The sequence below is a fragment of the Accipiter gentilis genome, chromosome 3 (genome assembly GCF_929443795.1).
Source record: "Accipiter gentilis chromosome 3, bAccGen1.1, whole genome shotgun sequence".
Taxonomy (NCBI): domain Eukaryota; kingdom Metazoa; phylum Chordata; class Aves; order Accipitriformes; family Accipitridae; genus Astur; species Astur gentilis.
Window position 1 is genome coordinate 46,345,938 of NC_064882.1, and position 17,626 is coordinate 46,363,563.

Here is a 17,626-nt window from a genome sequence, read left to right on the forward strand (position 1 = left end):
CACTGGCTTCAGAAGACAAAATGAAAGCACATGGTGAGCACTAAACGAGCAACTCAATCACTAGAAATGCATACATAAGTTAAAGTTTCTCACACAAGCAAGTTCCTAAGGTCAGGAGCAGTAATTCTCCTGGGAAGGACTGGGAAGGTCTACACGGCAGGGCAGTCCACTCCACAATAATCTCAAATCTGCATGGCAGATGCCGTAGGTCCCACATAGAATCAGATTTTCTGGTTGGGAGGGAGTCTCTGGAGGTCTCCAGACCCACCTCCTGCTTAAAGCAGGACCACTTCTGGCAGTACAGATCAGCTCAGCCATGCCTTTGTCCAGCCAAGTTTTCAAAAATCTTCGAAGGTGGAGATTCACTGCCTGGGTGACCTGTTCCAGGCACTGCACCAACCTCCTGCTCGCATTCAGTCTGAATCTTCAAAGCTACAATCTACTGCCCCTTGTTATGTTATTGGCCACTATTGAAAAAGTTATCTGTAACAGTCCTTCCTACTGCAACACCCTGATTTTATATATAAGACTAACAGCCTCAAAATCACGTCAGCCTTCTCTCTCGATACCCTCCATGAATCCCATCCAGCTTCACAGAGATGCATTTCCTAACTTGTTGCTTCCTCAGTATTAACTGCCCCTTCTCCTTTCTAAACTGTGCCTTTTCACCAAGATAGAGGAAAAGGTTTTGCTTGTGAAGACTGATGCAAGAAAGACCTTGAACTTTAACCTTTCCTGTATTTACTTATCAGGTGACAAGCCTTAGTGGCTCAACTAACATGAGAAATAAGCCTCTTTCCAAATTTAATTAGTTAAGACAGACATCAGAAAATTCACCCTTGCCTCTCATCTGAAACACAAAGAATAATTGTGTGGTTTTCCCCCCACCCAAACCAATGTTTTTTTACTTTACCTGTGAATAAAAAGCTTTATAAATCTTTGTTTTGGGGAAAAGTGCAATCATCAAAAAATTGTCTTGGGTATGAAATTCAATTGGTAGATGAGCAAGCAAGGAACTTTTGATGCCTATAAAGAGAGCAGCAACAATACTGGTTGAATCCTAGAAAAGGAAGAAACAGGACAAATTATAATTAACAGTGACTGAAAGTGAAAAAAAGGTTTAACACATTAACTAGCAGAGATCAGAAAAGAACTACTACAGCCATAGCTAGGCACGCATAAAGATTTCAAAATCCATTAGCTTGTGTAGCGCAGGTATGGAGCAGAAGGATCAACTGCAGCCACCTACAGTACTCCTCAGTTTCTACTCTGCAGCTATGACAGCTATCAGAAGCTTTAAAGGAAGCATCTGAGATTGTTCTAAGTACCTATGCTTTGTCTTGTCTTGAAAAGAACAGCTTGCATTTTAATATCTACTCTTTTCCCTCCACCAAAAACTAGACCTTTAGCCCTTTCCTCTGCTAATGCTTCACAACAAAGCCACCTTCATCTATACCCACACATCTCCTCTGACACCAATGCCCCGGAAGAATGAATTAAATGTCAGCTAAGAAGATTAGAAGGATGGCATAGTGCTATTGCAAACTTTTTTTTTTGTACCATGCTCTTGAGTTTCTGACCTGAAAGGAGCCATGCTGCAATAAGATACAGCTATCAGACCTGCAATTTAAAGTGTAGGTCACTGATTTTGGAAGTGTCCTGTTTCTCTCAGATTCTTTAACGAGCACAAGTTCTATTAAATCCATTGCTTCTTCACCTGAATTATGTCTTCACCAACAGGAAGCTGAAGAGCCCTCAAGATCCATCTCCCTCAGAAGAATTCAGGTTGTCCAATTTTTGTTCTAATAAAACACCACCTACCCTTGGTTTTCTACATTTCAAGATAGGCATTTATGCACAGATTTACAGGATGCCAAAGTGTTTTATGGTCAAGCTTTGACTTGTAACTCTTTTCACACTGCTGAATTGTACTGTTTTTCTAATACTTTGGTGTGAAATATCCCTGGAAAATGGGGATTCCATTACTTAGGGTTCAAATCAGAAATTGAGTAGCATCCATCTCCCTTTCAACAGGAGAAGTGGGCAAAGAACTCCACTTACTTACTAACTTTCGGGAAGAAAAAGCTCGAGCTGGAGAACACTTACTTAAGAACTGGTATCAAGTCAGACATTTGCAAACAGAATCTCTACGCTTTGCTGACTGAGGGATTAATTAGAAAAGTAATCCTCTCAAAGTTATTCAAATTACTGAAGAACATACAAAAATGTTCTCCTAAGAAAGAAAATTTTCTCTTAAGAGAAAATGGCTTTTGGAACATGGTCCACAGGTCCTGGATTCTGCAAGATAGCTTACAGATTTCATGAGAAGCAACTAAAAGGCCAACTCATACATGCTGCAATCTGCATGTAAAGTGTCCAACAGAATGTGCTTCTCCTCCTGGAAAACGTTTAGGATTCCACAAATTGAAAAAAGCTGAAAAGAAGCAGCAATAATCCCCACGGACATTAGGTTAAAAGAATCCAGCTCAAAGTTTTACAGGATGTTAATGTTGTGAAATCCAAGTATTACTTAGCAGTATTTGTTCACTTGATTAATGGCCAAAATGAACGCTGGATTCAGGTACTAAAAATACAAGCTGAAATACCTGGTCTTACATAAGACCTTAAACCCAAGCACAGAGCATCTTAAGCTCTATACAGTAAAGACGCCTTCGTAGTTTATTGAGACACCAAACAGCTACACAAGAAAAATAAATAACCTAGGAGTTTGGAGACTGCGTGGCAGTATAGCCTATTGGGTTTTCTTTTACCCCTAGGATGGCTGGTACTAAGCTGGAATAGTGCTGCCTTAGGAGATGGGAGTTTTGTGTTTGACTCTGCTAAGATCGGGATGGTTTCTGCTTTAGACCTTCATGGTACAGTTGAGGAATCTACCCTGTCCACCATGCACTCGATGTCTACGAGCCTCAAGGACTTCAGGAGCTTAGGTGGCAGCTAGGTGCCCAGCTTCCCAGAATAGAAAAGCCTGCAGCACATGTTGGAGGCCGAACAGCAGACATTTTCAAGTTAAAAAGAAAAGCACCTAGCAGGCATGGTGATAGAGCTAAGAAACTATACTTTGCATCACTTAAAAGTCTTTGTATCCTTTATTTTAATCCTAGCATTAAATTATCCTATATTTTCCATCAATATTGTTGTTGCAATAACTTTCAGAAAAAGCATACTAACAATTACCCTTCTTCTCCTGTCACTTCTTAACATTTTAAGCTCTCCACCCTTGCATTATGCCAAGTCAGTTGAACAATAAAACGCTCTCTGTCAAGGTTTAGCTTTACACAAAAATCTGGCATCAGTTCAAGAAAGATAGCCAGGTCCCATAAATAGCTAGTTTTATGAAAGTGAGTGTCTTGAATCAAACAATAGAAGGAAGGTCAGTGTTAAAATAGCTTCTTAAACTACCAAGGGGCAATCAATATGATATACAAGAAAAAGGCAGCTAAGGTAAGATTTGCTTCACTGTTGTGTTTTCATCTCAATTGAATCACACACTTTTATTGTATTTTACTGGTTTCCTCCATTATATGATGAAATCATAGCAACACAATGCTTTCTGGAGGTCACTAAACAAATGGGTAATACTGTACCTGAAGAAAATAGAAACTAAAGGAAACGGAGATTTTTCTTTTTTTTTTTTTTTTTTTTTTTTTTTTTCTCCAGTGCTTAGGAAACAAAAAAACAACCAATTAATCTCTTTTCCATTCTGAAACAGTGATAGTTAACCCAGCATGTCTGCCCTGAAGAGGTAAAAAAAAGCTGAGTTGCCATCATTAATCTAACTCTCAACTCCCACTAAACCAGAAGACCAAACTACTAGCATGGCAAGTTGGCCAAGTGAAGTGATATAAGTTGATCACAGGGATAGCAAAAGCCTACACCTAACAATGTGTCTTTTACTGTAATTACTCAGAATATGTGTAATTACATGCAACACGCCTTTCCTTCTCACTTCTCAGCTGGGGAAACATGAACCAGTCATTCCCTTCACCCTGCCAGTTACACAACACTCTACGAAAGGAGAGACACCGCTCGTGACCTCTCCAGAGATAAGTAGTACGCTGCCATGAACTGAAGGTTAAATATATTTTGAATAGAAGGCAGCATTTCACCCTCCAATACACCATATGACTTCACAATGCCTCGAACTTTTCTTTATCCATCACTAAGACTGCTAGATGTTCTATGAATGATATGTTCTGCAATTTTTCTTTTATTAAAAAGCCATTTTCCATATATTAAGACCACATTCATAATTCAGTCTAATACAAAATTCTCTCTTCCTTACAGTTTAGCTAATCAGTAATCGGTTAAGCTAACCAATACCAAAAGCATAGAGATTTGCATCAGTTATTACAGCTTTACACACACACTTACGAAACTGCAACTGGAATCAAAACTTTGTACTAGTACCCTATAGAAATATTGTTAGAAATTGATTAAAAGTTTATGACAGTAGGAACAAACAAAATACTCACCCCATCATAGAGTGAAATGGAACTCATATGGTTCTTTGAAATGGAAATGCTGCCATGGTGGGGATCAGAAAAGAGAATGCCATCTGAAAAGAAGTACAATTTGCCTAGAATTTGAAAGAAAAAAATTGTATTAGGTATATATCAGTATTTTAGCATCATATGATGAATGTCTCTTCTTTCTGAGGAAGAAATCTATGTTCTTGCAGAATTTTGTTGTATTTAACATAAACATGTATTTAACTTGAACATGTATGTTCAAGTAAAGATTTGGGATAGTATCTAGACAGCATTCAGAGCACAACCATTTGATCTTCACTGCATCTCACTAATCGAGGGCAGGAATCATGACTATGATTGCATTTGACTTAGCCTTATCCCCTGGAGCCCACTTATCATCAATATTCTGCGGCTTTTTTTTTTTTTTTAAAGCCAAAAATATGTCCATCATGTTGAATAGCAAACTTCCAGAAATGTAAAACTGACAAAACAAGAACATAAGAAAAACTTAAATCCAAAACAACTGAAAATTTGAACATTGTAACAAATTGGTCAGATGTTCAGCAAAATGTCAGTATACTAACACATATCATGCAGACAGTTTAAAAAAAAAAAAAACCACAAAAAAACCAAAACCCAAAGCAAAACAGTATTCCTTTCACTTCCTGACCAAGACAAACTTTAAAACAGAAAAGCCCTTTACCTGCAGATTGGCATTTTCTTTTGTGTATAAAGACAACTGTTACCAGGCTAGCAATTTCCCTGGAAGCTAACAATCTAGTGACAGCTAACAGAGACATGGCATTCATTCTGTCTCTGTTTTTCTTGCCATCTTACAGACACTTTGGTTCTTAACAAACCTGCATGACCAGGGAAAGCAGCTGGAAAATGAGAAACATCAAGGCTAGATGGTATAATGGGTAAAAACAAAATTCCATCAAAGTACTAGAAACTGACATCAGCAAAAAGCTAAATTTCCAGCAGTCATAAGAAAGCCATGAACAAATGACTAAGCAAGGGCTGCCAGCTGGACCTCTGCTACCAGCAGTGGACCACGCATTAAAAGCGGGATCACATCCCACACAGGGAAGTGGTGGACCATGCATTAAAGCAGGATCACATCCCACACAGGGAAGCATGTGAGTCAGCAAAAGGGAAAGGTTAAATATTTTCTTTAAAGAAAAAAAAAGCCAAAGAGAAAAAACCCAGCATTACTCAGTTACATTTCAAAAGCAGCAAAGCCAAGCAGCAAATTAACTAAAATATACAGCTAAACATGACCACACATCTAGCTCAATCTATCAATGCTCAGAAGAAATAACAAAGGAACTAAGAGGTTTTCCTCTTGAAATGGCAACTTAGAATAAGATCTTCAAAATTGTTCAGTATTAAGGCTTTGTTTTCATAAAAAAGAGCTTGATATGAAATCAAATCACCATACCTAGATACGCAATTTCAACAGTTACCTAAAAAACATATAGGCTCTGCTAACTATGAAAGTTAACTGTTTTAGACTGAAGCTTCTAATTAATATAAAAATTGCACTGGAGAGACAGCTACTATTGAATTGGGAAACACTACAATCACAAATTCAAGGTCCAAATTCACCGTAAGCAAAATGGAGGCAAAGCTATACATAATTACATAGATGTATATGTAAACTATTAAACCTCCACAAGATGTTCATTGCTGATGCTTCCAGTGCTCACAAAATCCAAGCACAGGAATGTGCCTTCTATTGAGTGGTCAAGGAAGAAACATGCAAAGTCCAACACTTGAAGTACATTTCTGTCAAATCTCACAGTATATCACACTTCACAGATGGGTCAATGGGGAAAGAAAGGAAATCAGAAATGTTAATTCTTTTCCAATAGAAAAAGCAAGCCAAAAAGAGCATTAGTTAATCCAAACTAAAACGGCTTCCTTTAACTTGGAATTCAGTGAATTATATGAAGAACAACTTGATACACTACTTGTATCTTTTCCAGAAGTGACTAATCACACAAGTTTCACTGGCAAGACTGATTGACTCAGTTAAGTTCATCCTACAAAAATCTGTAACATAGATGTATCAGCATACAAAGGAGAAGGCTTAACAGCCCGAACTTTCCTGATGCATTTTAGTCATGAATGTATACCTTATTACAGTAAGACACAAGTGACAGACAGAACATGAGTGCCTGTCTGACAGCACCTTTTGTACCTAATCTTGTCAGACTACATAGCTGCAACCTCAGTAGAGCCCAAATTAGAGCACAGCAAACGGTCTTGCAGCGTACGTGAAAGGGGACGAGATCAAGTTCATTTTCACTTGACACCTAAGAAAATATCTCGCTCGTTGAAGTGTTACATAATAGTCCTTATACCACCTACTTATAACTCTCCATCCCAAGAGTTATCAAAACATGTAGCTTCACAAATGTCCCCAAAAAAGGGAAAAGAATAAATTGCTCCACTGGGGTACACAGAGCCAGTTTTCACAAAGTCGTCTGTCCCCGCCTGCCTGCCCCCCCCCCCCCTCAAAAAAAAAAGATTCACTATTCTCTAGTTATTTACTGAGTGAACGTGTGCCCACAGCACTTTATTGCAAAATAGCTAAATATGTTATTCTGCATTAACTAACCTTCCTTCTTTAATATCTGTTCAATTAGAGCACAAGCAAATTCCGCAATGTGAAGGTTGCTGTTTAAATGCCTCGTACATCGTTATTTATCCTTAACACTACATTACATAACTACAAAAAAAAAGAAAATCTAAACATTTCCCTCTAAAGATCGTCAGATTATACTAAGCACTTAGATGTCAGATATTAGTTATCTTCTGTTGTACATCAGTACTGTGACAACAGTACCTTCTCTGTACAGTGGAATATAAAAATATTACACCTGAAGAAGTATCTATTGGTTCAAGGCAAAGCAAGGCACATTAACACAAGGCTGTGGAGTGAGGGAAACCCCTCCCAACAGTCCTCCCAAATTGTCTTTAGTCATATTACTGAGATATTCATGTTACTCTAAGTCATTGAAGGAAAAGGCACAAAAGGAGGAGGAATGATCCAAGACTGTTGCTAGTGATCTCGTGTCAGAAAGCAGTAACTTGACTGAATCTGAGAAAGACCAAGATCAAGCAACTTTCTGTAATATGGTGAGCATCTGTGCTAACAAGCACTGAAGCTCCTGAGTGAAAATGACAGTGGAAAAAATCTGCAACAGCACGTCAGCTCCAGGAGGAGGCTTTGGTAGGAGCAAAGAACACAAGGCTGTAAATAAATTTAAAAGCAAATCATTCCAGTCCCCTCCTACATCACAGGCAGCATATCACGTTGCCTGAAAAGCACATATTTGCCTTCACTTCTTGAGCTGGCAGCCCATGGCATCCTGTCACTACTGTAACGCCCAATCTTTCCAACCTGATGTTCATATAGATACAGAAAACATATGGCACATCACCTATTAAGGATAGACGCAGCCAGTTTGTGCATGCTTTTGAACGTTAACTATGGATAAAAGCCATCTCCCAGGTCTGCAAAGGCTGATTGTCAATCATGTAAGAGTCCCATGTGCCTCAAAAGCAAGCCTATGGCTCTGACAGGAATCTTTCTTCTAGGATTAGGAGTTTCAAACAGAGATTGGGGACAAAGAAGTAAGACACAAGAGTTTAATAACAGAGAGTTGTAAACACAAATGGAAAGAAAGTTCAAGACGGTGGTATAGGCAGGCTCACCAGATGTGTGAATCCCAGAAATCGTGCATCTCTCATGTTTAAAAAAAAAACAAAACCAAAACACCAAAAAACAACCAAACCCCCAAAAACCCCACAAGATAAAGTGGAACAAGTCTGTAAGTAATTGAAAAAAACACATCTCACCTTCTGCAGGCATGGCCTGTGGATTGGTAGAACACATATACGCTCCATCTCCTCCAGTGAGTAAAGTGCCCAGAAAAGATTTGTCTTCCTAAACAGGAAAAACAAACAGTAGTATCACAGAGTGGATCAAGGACTGTAAGACAGGAAAGAGTATTTTTCTCATGCTTTTGCTTCAAAAAAAAAAAAAGGTTTTTTTAAACATCATCTGTCAGACCTTCATTTAAAAGAGTTTTAAACTGCACTGATAGAGAAGAACTAGTGAAAGACAGCATGTCAAGAGTATAACTTTTAAAAGTACTTCCCCCCATTTTGGTTTTGCCAGCAGCTGTTAAGTTACAAGTTATTGGCAGAACCACCAGGCATAGCTTTTTGTTTTTAGACTGTCAATTTACTAAACTAAAAGTATATTACAGGAAAATAAATCTATTTATAATGAAGATTTCTGGTAACCACAAATTAAACCACAAATGTGAAACTCATGTGGTTTAAGATGTTCCCAGACCCCAAATTCTTTTTTCATAGTGCTTAAAGTGTTTTCCTTTAGACATTTAGCATGCTAATTAAGTTAAAAGAAAGTTGCATCTAGAGTGGCATTGAGTTCAGGGTGGTTTTTTTTCAAAACACATGAGCTCCACGGGTAATACTTGGTGAGACTTCCATGAAATTGTAGCTTTATTAGAATTCTTTTTGCTCTTGGGTTTTGTTGTTCTTTGAAATAAAGAAAACCTCAAACTTTTACACACAATGTATTTCTTTTTTTGTAGGTCAAAGTTTAAGAGACAGGGTAGAACAGGCAAGTCTGTCATAGAAGAGGAGTAACAAGCTTAATAAAAGCCAGTTTTGCTAGCAGCTAAGATTTTTTGAATACTGGTTCTTGAAAGTGTAACTTCTGTAGTTTAACAAAAACATTTAATTTACCTTCAATACACACTGTGCTTTTTCAGACAGTTTCACATCACTATCTTCAACCTGTAGCCAGAAACAGTTTTCATTTGTATTGTTAGTAGATAAAGCAAGTCTAAGATTAAATAAAAAGCATTAAAGAAGATTCAAGGCAAGACAAGAACCTTAGATACAACAGATAGATAAAGTCCTGAAACCTGAGCGCTTCAAAGACAGCTTTGTGCTCTTCAGTACTGTGTTACCACGGGACTGAAATAGTTCCCTGAAACACATTCAAGGGGATACTCCCCATTAAACTGTGTTATAGACTAAAATAGCATTGTATAGTCAAAGTAGTATATCCCATTCAGTCTTATTTTTTATTACCGTTAAGTGTTTAAAAAGTATGGCTTCCCAAAGGGCATAATGTTGTCCAACTTCATAACATTCATTGGAACTACACCTCTAACACAGTGTGGAACATTAGAGGTCTGGAAGCAGACCTTTCTTTCTGTTGGGGCAGACATTTAAGTCCTCTAAAGTGCCCCGCAATAAACAGAATTTTCAGGAGTCACACTGTGCACTTGAAAAACACCCAGACCTTTACACAGATAAAAAAACCTAAAGTGGTGAAACTGAAATAATTTAAAACTTGTGTTATGAATGGAACCATTAGTTTGTTTGCACTTACTAGTTCTTCACTTCATGTCCAAAGTCAAAAATCAGAATAGTATTAATATATTAATATTCTGTTTCAATGCCCAAGTTCCATACTTTTATAATAAGTTTTGATTTGTGAATCTGTACATATAGAAACAAGTAAGTTTTTGTGTACTAACCAGCCAAGAAGCATATCTTGGGATAGCTGCAGTCAGTATTATGTGGCTGGTTTCTGAATTAATGCTGCCACCTGCAGGGAAGTAAATGGAAAGCAAAGTAGTATAATACCACCCATATACCTCAGACTGTTCAATAAGTTACTTTTATAATGTGAAACTTCTTTAGAAAAAATGAAAATTTCCTCACTATTTTAAGGACTTATTAAAGTGAAGCTTTCACAGCAGACTAGCTCCCAGTCTTCTTGTGCTGTAACATACACAGAGCTACTAAATAATACCAAAGAAAGCCTGCTTTTATTCTGGTCTTCCTTTGCTCTCCTCCCCACCAAATGTCTTCCAACTCACATGGTAAAAAACCCACAGCCTGTCTGGATACAAGAGTTCATAAATATTGTTCAGACAACCTCAATAACTATCTATCCTTGTCACATGTAAGCAATCTGGAAAATAAGCATTTGTCTAAAGTTCTGGAAATTACTCAGTATCCTGTATTTCAAATTTAAGACTGTTGCAAAACAAGCTTTCTAAAAATCACACCCTTTTTTAGTTTTGTTTCAACTCTTCCGAACAAAGAGCAATTGAAATTAAAACATATCATATAAAATGAGTGTTACAAAAGTGTTGGAAAGACCTGTTCAAATTTCCTCATGCAGTAGAAAACATCCACTAAGACTGAAGAAAGTTTAGGAAGGCTACTATTTCACTTGCATTTTTTACACCTCAGCCCTGCTCTATAACAAGGCAGCCATAAACCCCGAAGTCCTTTCAGTGAAATTAAAGGAACTTGACACTTCAGGTATTCATTACTAGCAAGCTAAAACATTTAGGTCTTTTAATTAACCCAAAGGCTTAAAACCATAATGGTAATGGTAATAACATCCATCAGAAGCCCTTTTGCTCTTCTATCACATCAAAGTTATAAGCATGACAACGTTGGTGTTAGAATTTAAAATAGTTACCTTTTTCTTTCACTTGTATCTGTGATGTTAGAAAGGACTCTGAAAAGACAACAGAACCCAAGCATCCTCTTTCTGTAAGCAAGTCTGGAATGTCAAACACCATCATAGACGCCTACAGCAATCAAACAGTTGGACAGAAAGGAAGAGAAAGCAGAACTTGAAACACCTGAATTGAAGCAGCGAAATCCATTTTTTTAAACCTCCTAAAACATTGCTTCTATATTGTGGAAAGTCTGAGATCACAACTCTATGTTAATGTTTTACTCCAAATTCCACTGTCTAACTTGATGTTAAAACTCAATCTTACCTTGGTTTCAGCATCTGAAATCTCTCCCATCTTTCCCCTTACATTTGTATTCACACAGATAAAAATCTCAGCATGCCCCATAAAAAAAAGCCACTTGAGTTCTATTTTCTAATAAAACGTATAATCAGAATACTGAACAGCTTACCGTTTTAATCAAACTCAGGCTATCCTCATTATCTAATGGAGTAATTCTAGAACAATAACGATAATTAAATATTTAAAGGTTAGATCATTTTGAGTGACTTCATAGCAGCCAAAAAAGCTATTTAATTTTAAAATAAACCCTTATTTGTGTAGGCCATTTCAGTCAATTAGACAGCATGGGGATTAAAAAAAGAACAAGCTTGTGATATCAACTAAGTTAAAAGCACAATTTTAAAAGGAAACTCTTAATGGGCTCATGCTGCTTCTACTCATTAACAGTTAATAAAATTGGTCTGCCCAGTTGCTCTAGTTTTTTTAAAATGTTTTTAAGATTCCACAGAATTACAGATATGAAATCATTAAACTGTCTCATACACAAAAGCATTTAGTACATCTTGTATGAAATAATCAAATGCACCGTTTTCTCAGAAGTTCCAAGAAAAATAAACTTATTACTGTATAAAAAACACTACTTAACAACAAGAAGTGTAAGACAGTTATACAAACCTTCCATGATTATTCACAGCCTGAATCTGAAAAGCGATTTTGGAGCTGTAGAACAGAAATTGTACTGGTGAAAAACGTGTTTTCTACTTCTGCTACATGTAAAAAATAAGCAATAATAGATTTAAAGCAAAGTAACTGCTGAAGTGATTAAAGTAGGAAAAGAAAAATTGAATCATTATAACGATTTTAAAACTCTGAACGCATTAAGTCTTGGAATTCGGTAGTCGTGCAAGTTCAGTTTAAAAGTAACATTTGACATATTTTTTTCCTCAAAAGAAGCTAATGCATTGACACAATACATCAATCAATAAATATTTGAAAATACATACCGTAATGCAGTTTTAAGTTGTGTTAAATGAAGGGTATCTAACACAGACATAAGCATCTGCTCTGCTACCTCCTTTGCCTGAAAAAAAAGAAATTGAGAATAAAATAACTCTTCCCATACTTCCAAATCACAGCAACTACAGGAGCACCCTAAGATAAACAAGAGACCATACACTAAACAATAACACACTGATGCACCAGGCTAAAATTTGTTCTTTCACATATCCAGTTTTCCTTACTATAAGGTTAGGAAAATTCATGAAAGATGGAAAAACTATTGTAGATGGATAAGATCAGATAAACTCTGAAATATCTCTGTTTTAAACAGAATTCAGAGAGACTGGTTGGAGGCCACGGTATTAACTTCATTAATGTTATGCAGTTCACTGAAACATTTATTTTTATTTTTTTTTTAATTTTGGTTTGCATGTAACCTTATATTGCAAGCAATCCAAATCAACAATTACAGTGTACAGAATTGGTGCTTCATTTACCTTGGATTCAGTGGAAGTTTTAGCATAGCACTCAATGCCAGCAAGCACAGCCTCTACAACAGCAGTATATATTTGCGACAACAGCGTACTGAAGAGAAATACAAACACAACATTTACTAGACAGATAGAGTTTTCTTTCTCCTCTGTTTAAAGGAGCATTTTTTCCTCTCATAACACAACACCCTTATACAGAAGGGGTCCTTGTTCAAGTAAGCATAGAAATAGCTTTATACTTAACTTTTCAGTTTAAAAATAAATAAATTACAGCAAATAAGTTGCTCAAATTACAGAGTATCTTCGGGAAAAAACCTCTTGGCACAAATGTATCCCTGCTGTCATCAGTCAAGAAAAAATGTTTTATTGTCGACCCTCACTGCAGTTGTGTTGAGGATCACATACTAAATATTCCAACAAGAATAGAATGGTAGCCCTGTATACCACAAAAGTAAAACTGGAAAACAGAGTGAACTGACTTCAGAGACTGACTTGTTCTGGGGCAAGTCAAGAAAAAAAAATACCAAATCAAACCAGTCACCACAACCTTTTGAGCACCTCCACATGACAGCTCAGTCTGATTCCCTTCTTAAAAGGGAACTGAAAAAATTGTACTGAAATAAACAAAGATTAGGTGAAGCCAGAAGCGACTTACAGCTACTGACATATTTATAGCTCCAGAACTATTGGGAAAAGAAACAAACCCTCGCACCTGTGCCCAACTAAGAAACATCAGCTTCTGTCTTCTAGCTAAATAGCAACAAGAAAATAAGTAGATCAGCAAAACAGTCCTACTTCCCCAAACTTTAACTCCTCTCATTACTCCTCTGCAACTGCTAGGTGTTGAGGGAGGGAAGAGAAGGGAGGAAAGAGAATGATACAGTATTTAAGCCATATGCAAAGCATTCCTGAAGGATAGAAAAAAGCATCCGAAACTCTCAAAACATGGCCTAACATGGAGGAACCTCAAAATGCACCAATGCTTGTCTTTGAACTTCATCCACAATAGCAGTAAGCGATTTTAAAATTGAACCTTCTTACTACTTTGAGGTTTCTTCTACATAATTTCATGTAATAATTGCATTTAACATGCAGTTAACATGCATTTAACTTTTGTTTTCAGTACACATTCGTTACAGGAAAATGTTTATAGTTCTTCCTAACTCTGTAACCATTCCTATTTTCACTCAAGTTCACATACATATTTGCAAGAAAACACCTCACAGCAGGCTGTGCTTTACATTAATACGCTACAGCTACCTTACTCTTATTCCCATTTTTACATTTTAACACTAACACCACAAAACAGCAAATGGTATTTTCTTAAAAAAAGGTAAAAATACGAAGTTTACTCCTGGGATACTTGAAGTTACACAGTCGGTTTATGCACTCCAGCTAATCTGCACTCTAGGTTGCAGTTCTGCTTCATAAACACAGCCAAATGTAGACTGAAAAGTGCTTATGAAATATTTTTCCACTTTTTACTTCACTGGAAAACACTGACGAATATAAGAACCAGTTACAAGACTTAACTGCAAACTAATTCCAAAATCATGAGGTCAGGCTTGCCAGAAGAGCTAATTTTGCTGCTGTTATTGAAAGTAGATTACTTGATCTAATATGGGGATGCTTCCAAGAAAAAGATACTCTCATAAAAAAGACTGCCTCTATCAACTGAGCCCTGCTTTGCTTAGAACTTCTGTAGCCCTCTCAGTTAGAGCTGTATTTAGCACAAAGTCTTTTAGAAGTAGGACAAGAAGTATTCTGTATTTTTGAGCAGAACATATATGTAAGCAAAATTACCTGCCAAAGTTAACTTTACTATAAAAAAAATGAAAAATCTGCTGCTCAGTTTATAACTTCACTTTTACATCTTTGAGAACCATATTGCAATTCCCAAAAGTCAACAGTACTTAGCATGAAAGATCACCTAACCAGCTCTCTCTGACACATCTTCAGTATCTTGCAAACACGTCACGCAGGCTTGCAAACTGCTCTGCTGCAGAAGCAAGAACAGGTTCCTAAATTTATCCTGACTAGCGAGGAGAACAAAATCTCTAAGGAAAGGTCTGGTTTATCAAGACTGAGAGCAGTACCAAAGAAGATTATCTACCATGTTCTTAAAGCTTGACAGGTATCTACAACATGCAGAGCAGTGGACATCAACATGGATAAACAAAGTCTGAGTTTGTGAAGGTCAAAGTGTCCAGAAGCTTTGTAGCTTACTAACAAAAAAAATTCAAAAGTTAACTTTTATTTATCCTTTAACATCATGAAATTTCTTTGCAAGTTGAGCATTCCCTGTTGGCATTTCCACTAACCATTATAAATCTCACACATTGTTTAGATTAATGAAACTAGACTAAAAATTACTTTTACTTCTATCTGTGGAACATGCTCCCAATCAGTTATGGATACTTTTCCCCTTTAATAAAATTTAAGCAAATTTACTAATATTTGCTTTCATACTTTACTGTACAGCAGAAGGGATGTCACACTGACAATTCCTAGTTTGCTCACTGAAACCCTCAATGAGCAACTTGCCTTTGAAACCCCCTCACATTCCCATTATTCTAAATAAAAATGTAACTCTGCAAATGCCAACAGCCACTGCTGACTAAAAGCAATTTTGACCTACTGCCACAAGGCAGAAAGAGTGAAGAGTCAAGCAATAATAAAAAGTTGGCAGCTTACACTTGTTCAGCTTGCTTGTGCATCTCGTTGTCATTTCCTGTATTAAAAACAAAAACATTTGTTTTAAGCACTTTCAGAAGCATTTACACAGAATTTCTTGGGCATAATATTTCTTCTGCACAGGTTAACTTATATCAGTACAGCCAGTACCTACTAGGGCCACGCCAAGACCTGCATTCCCTAAAACCAGCTGCATTGGATCAGAACAAAGATCCCTCTCACATTTTATCCTGTCTCCCAAAATGGCCATTCCTGGCTGCCTGGGAAAAAGCACAACTAGAGCAAACATATGCTGTAATTCCTTCCATTTCGCAAGCCTCCAACCATCTTCTCTTTAGATACTTTCTGAGCTAGATATGGGTCCAAGATACAGAGTAACCCTAAGTAGACTGACTTTACCCATAGACTCATGCAGTCATTTAAAGTAGCTAAGAAAATTTTTTTACAAAATTTCACATGGCTTGTTTTTATTAGGGAATACAGCTATTATAACACACTGTGTTGGACCCAAACCAGAGCATAAAGGGTAAAAGTCAAAGAGTTTTCTCTATCCTCTTAAGAATCCTCAATTACTTTGTAAAAAAAGTGGGCTTATTTGGCAACTATCACTTTGAATTACTCTATATTTTTGGGGAGTGTTTTTCTATCAAACTGTATGGAACATAGACTTTGATGTTAATCTTTTAAAAGGCCTGCACACTGAGGTGCTCTCTACCTTCACACTGCATTCTGATGCACACACAAATACACTTCTTGACCTTTGAATTATTCTTTGCGAATATCTGACAGATTTTCACACATGAAAGTAGGATGATCAATGGAACAATGTTCTGCTATGATTTCATGCACTGGCTACAGAACTACACAGTACCTGCCGCTCCGTGGCCTGATGCTCAGCAAGGAATCAAAGACATCTTTTAATCACTACAAATTTTATATAATCCAAGAGAATAACTGTCTTAGATTACTGCTTGGTATTTTTACTACACTTACCCAGGAAAGGAATGTGAGTGGTTCCAAAAAAATAGGTCCTTGAACAAGCCAGAGGTCCCTTTGGAGATACACACTGCACTACCTAGTTGTCAGTATTAATGAGATACAAAAAGACCTTAGTAAAAAAAAAAAATGGTGCAATAATTAACAATAAGCTAAGTTCCCCTTAAGTCTTCTAACCACTGACATACTACAGGAAGTGTACAACACAGACTTAACTGGATTTTAAAAAAGCAACTTACGCTTTCAAAGGTATATTTCACTTTTGACTTGACCTGAATGGTTGAAAGACTTTGGAAAGGAGATGACCTCTGACTTCCGTAAGCGTTAAGCATGTGTTTTCAATTTCCTATGTCAACTGCTCTTTTCATGAAGAAGAAAGTGTGTCAGGTTCCCATAACTATGCTTGCACTTGGTCTTATTTGCTATTTTCATGACACCCTATTAAAACAGTATCACCTGTAAATAAACCACCTTTTTAAGAACAATGTCAGAATCCAAGGACAACAGATGGAGCAAGTACATCAGAATAAAACTGTACTTGCATTGTGAAAGATATCAAATGGTCTTAATGTGAATAAGGGGATAAAACACAAATTCGGAAGTGTTTTTACAGAAAAAGGGTTAGACAGAGCAGCAAATGCAGGATGAGATTTCACCAGGGTGCTAAAACAATCCTTTCTCAGGCTTGCGACACATGCAATGTGTCCAGAACACCCACGTCCGTCCATCCATCCCTAAGGCAACTATGCATGAAATGTTGTCATGACAAGATCATAAACTCATTCCCTCAATCATACGTTCACTCCACAAAGACCTGTACTCAACCACATCCACCTCCTCAGCAGCACAGACTTCGGACTCGCACAACTGACGGACGCTCCCCGAGCCCATGGAGGTCGGCTAGCAGGGAGAACTACACAACGCAATCTGCACGCTACCTCTCCTCCTTCGCTGCGAGTTACCTTCTTGATGCACCCAGCCCAGCCAGCCAGAGGATCTGAATTCCCTGGGGTCGCTTCCCCAGTTACGTCCCCTGCGCGGCAGTGCAACAAGCCATCGACCTCATCATATGTTTTAAAACTAAGCTTTTACTTGAAAATGGAAACAAGTTAATCTTACAACTTGA

General features: G+C 37.3%; 1 protein-coding gene across 1 annotated transcript in view; it reads right to left on the reverse strand.

Moving 5' to 3' along the window:
• DNAAF9 (dynein axonemal assembly factor 9) overlaps window positions 1–17,626 on the reverse strand; it is a 74,184-nt gene that overhangs the window by 25,994 nt on the left and 30,564 nt on the right. The window contains exons 11-22 of the mRNA XM_049792720.1: window positions 16,498–16,579; window positions 15,505–15,541; window positions 12,817–12,904; window positions 12,325–12,401; window positions 11,996–12,040; window positions 11,490–11,535; window positions 11,038–11,149; window positions 10,079–10,149; window positions 9,276–9,326; window positions 8,358–8,445; window positions 4,494–4,597; window positions 914–1,060 (exon numbers count right to left, since the gene is read on the reverse strand). Coding sequence (XP_049648677.1) covers window positions 914–1,060; window positions 4,494–4,597; window positions 8,358–8,445; window positions 9,276–9,326; window positions 10,079–10,149; window positions 11,038–11,149; window positions 11,490–11,535; window positions 11,996–12,040; window positions 12,325–12,401; window positions 12,817–12,904; window positions 15,505–15,541; window positions 16,498–16,579 — 948 coding nt within the window. The remainder of the gene's footprint in view (window positions 1–913; window positions 1,061–4,493; window positions 4,598–8,357; window positions 8,446–9,275; window positions 9,327–10,078; window positions 10,150–11,037; window positions 11,150–11,489; window positions 11,536–11,995; window positions 12,041–12,324; window positions 12,402–12,816; window positions 12,905–15,504; window positions 15,542–16,497; window positions 16,580–17,626) is intronic.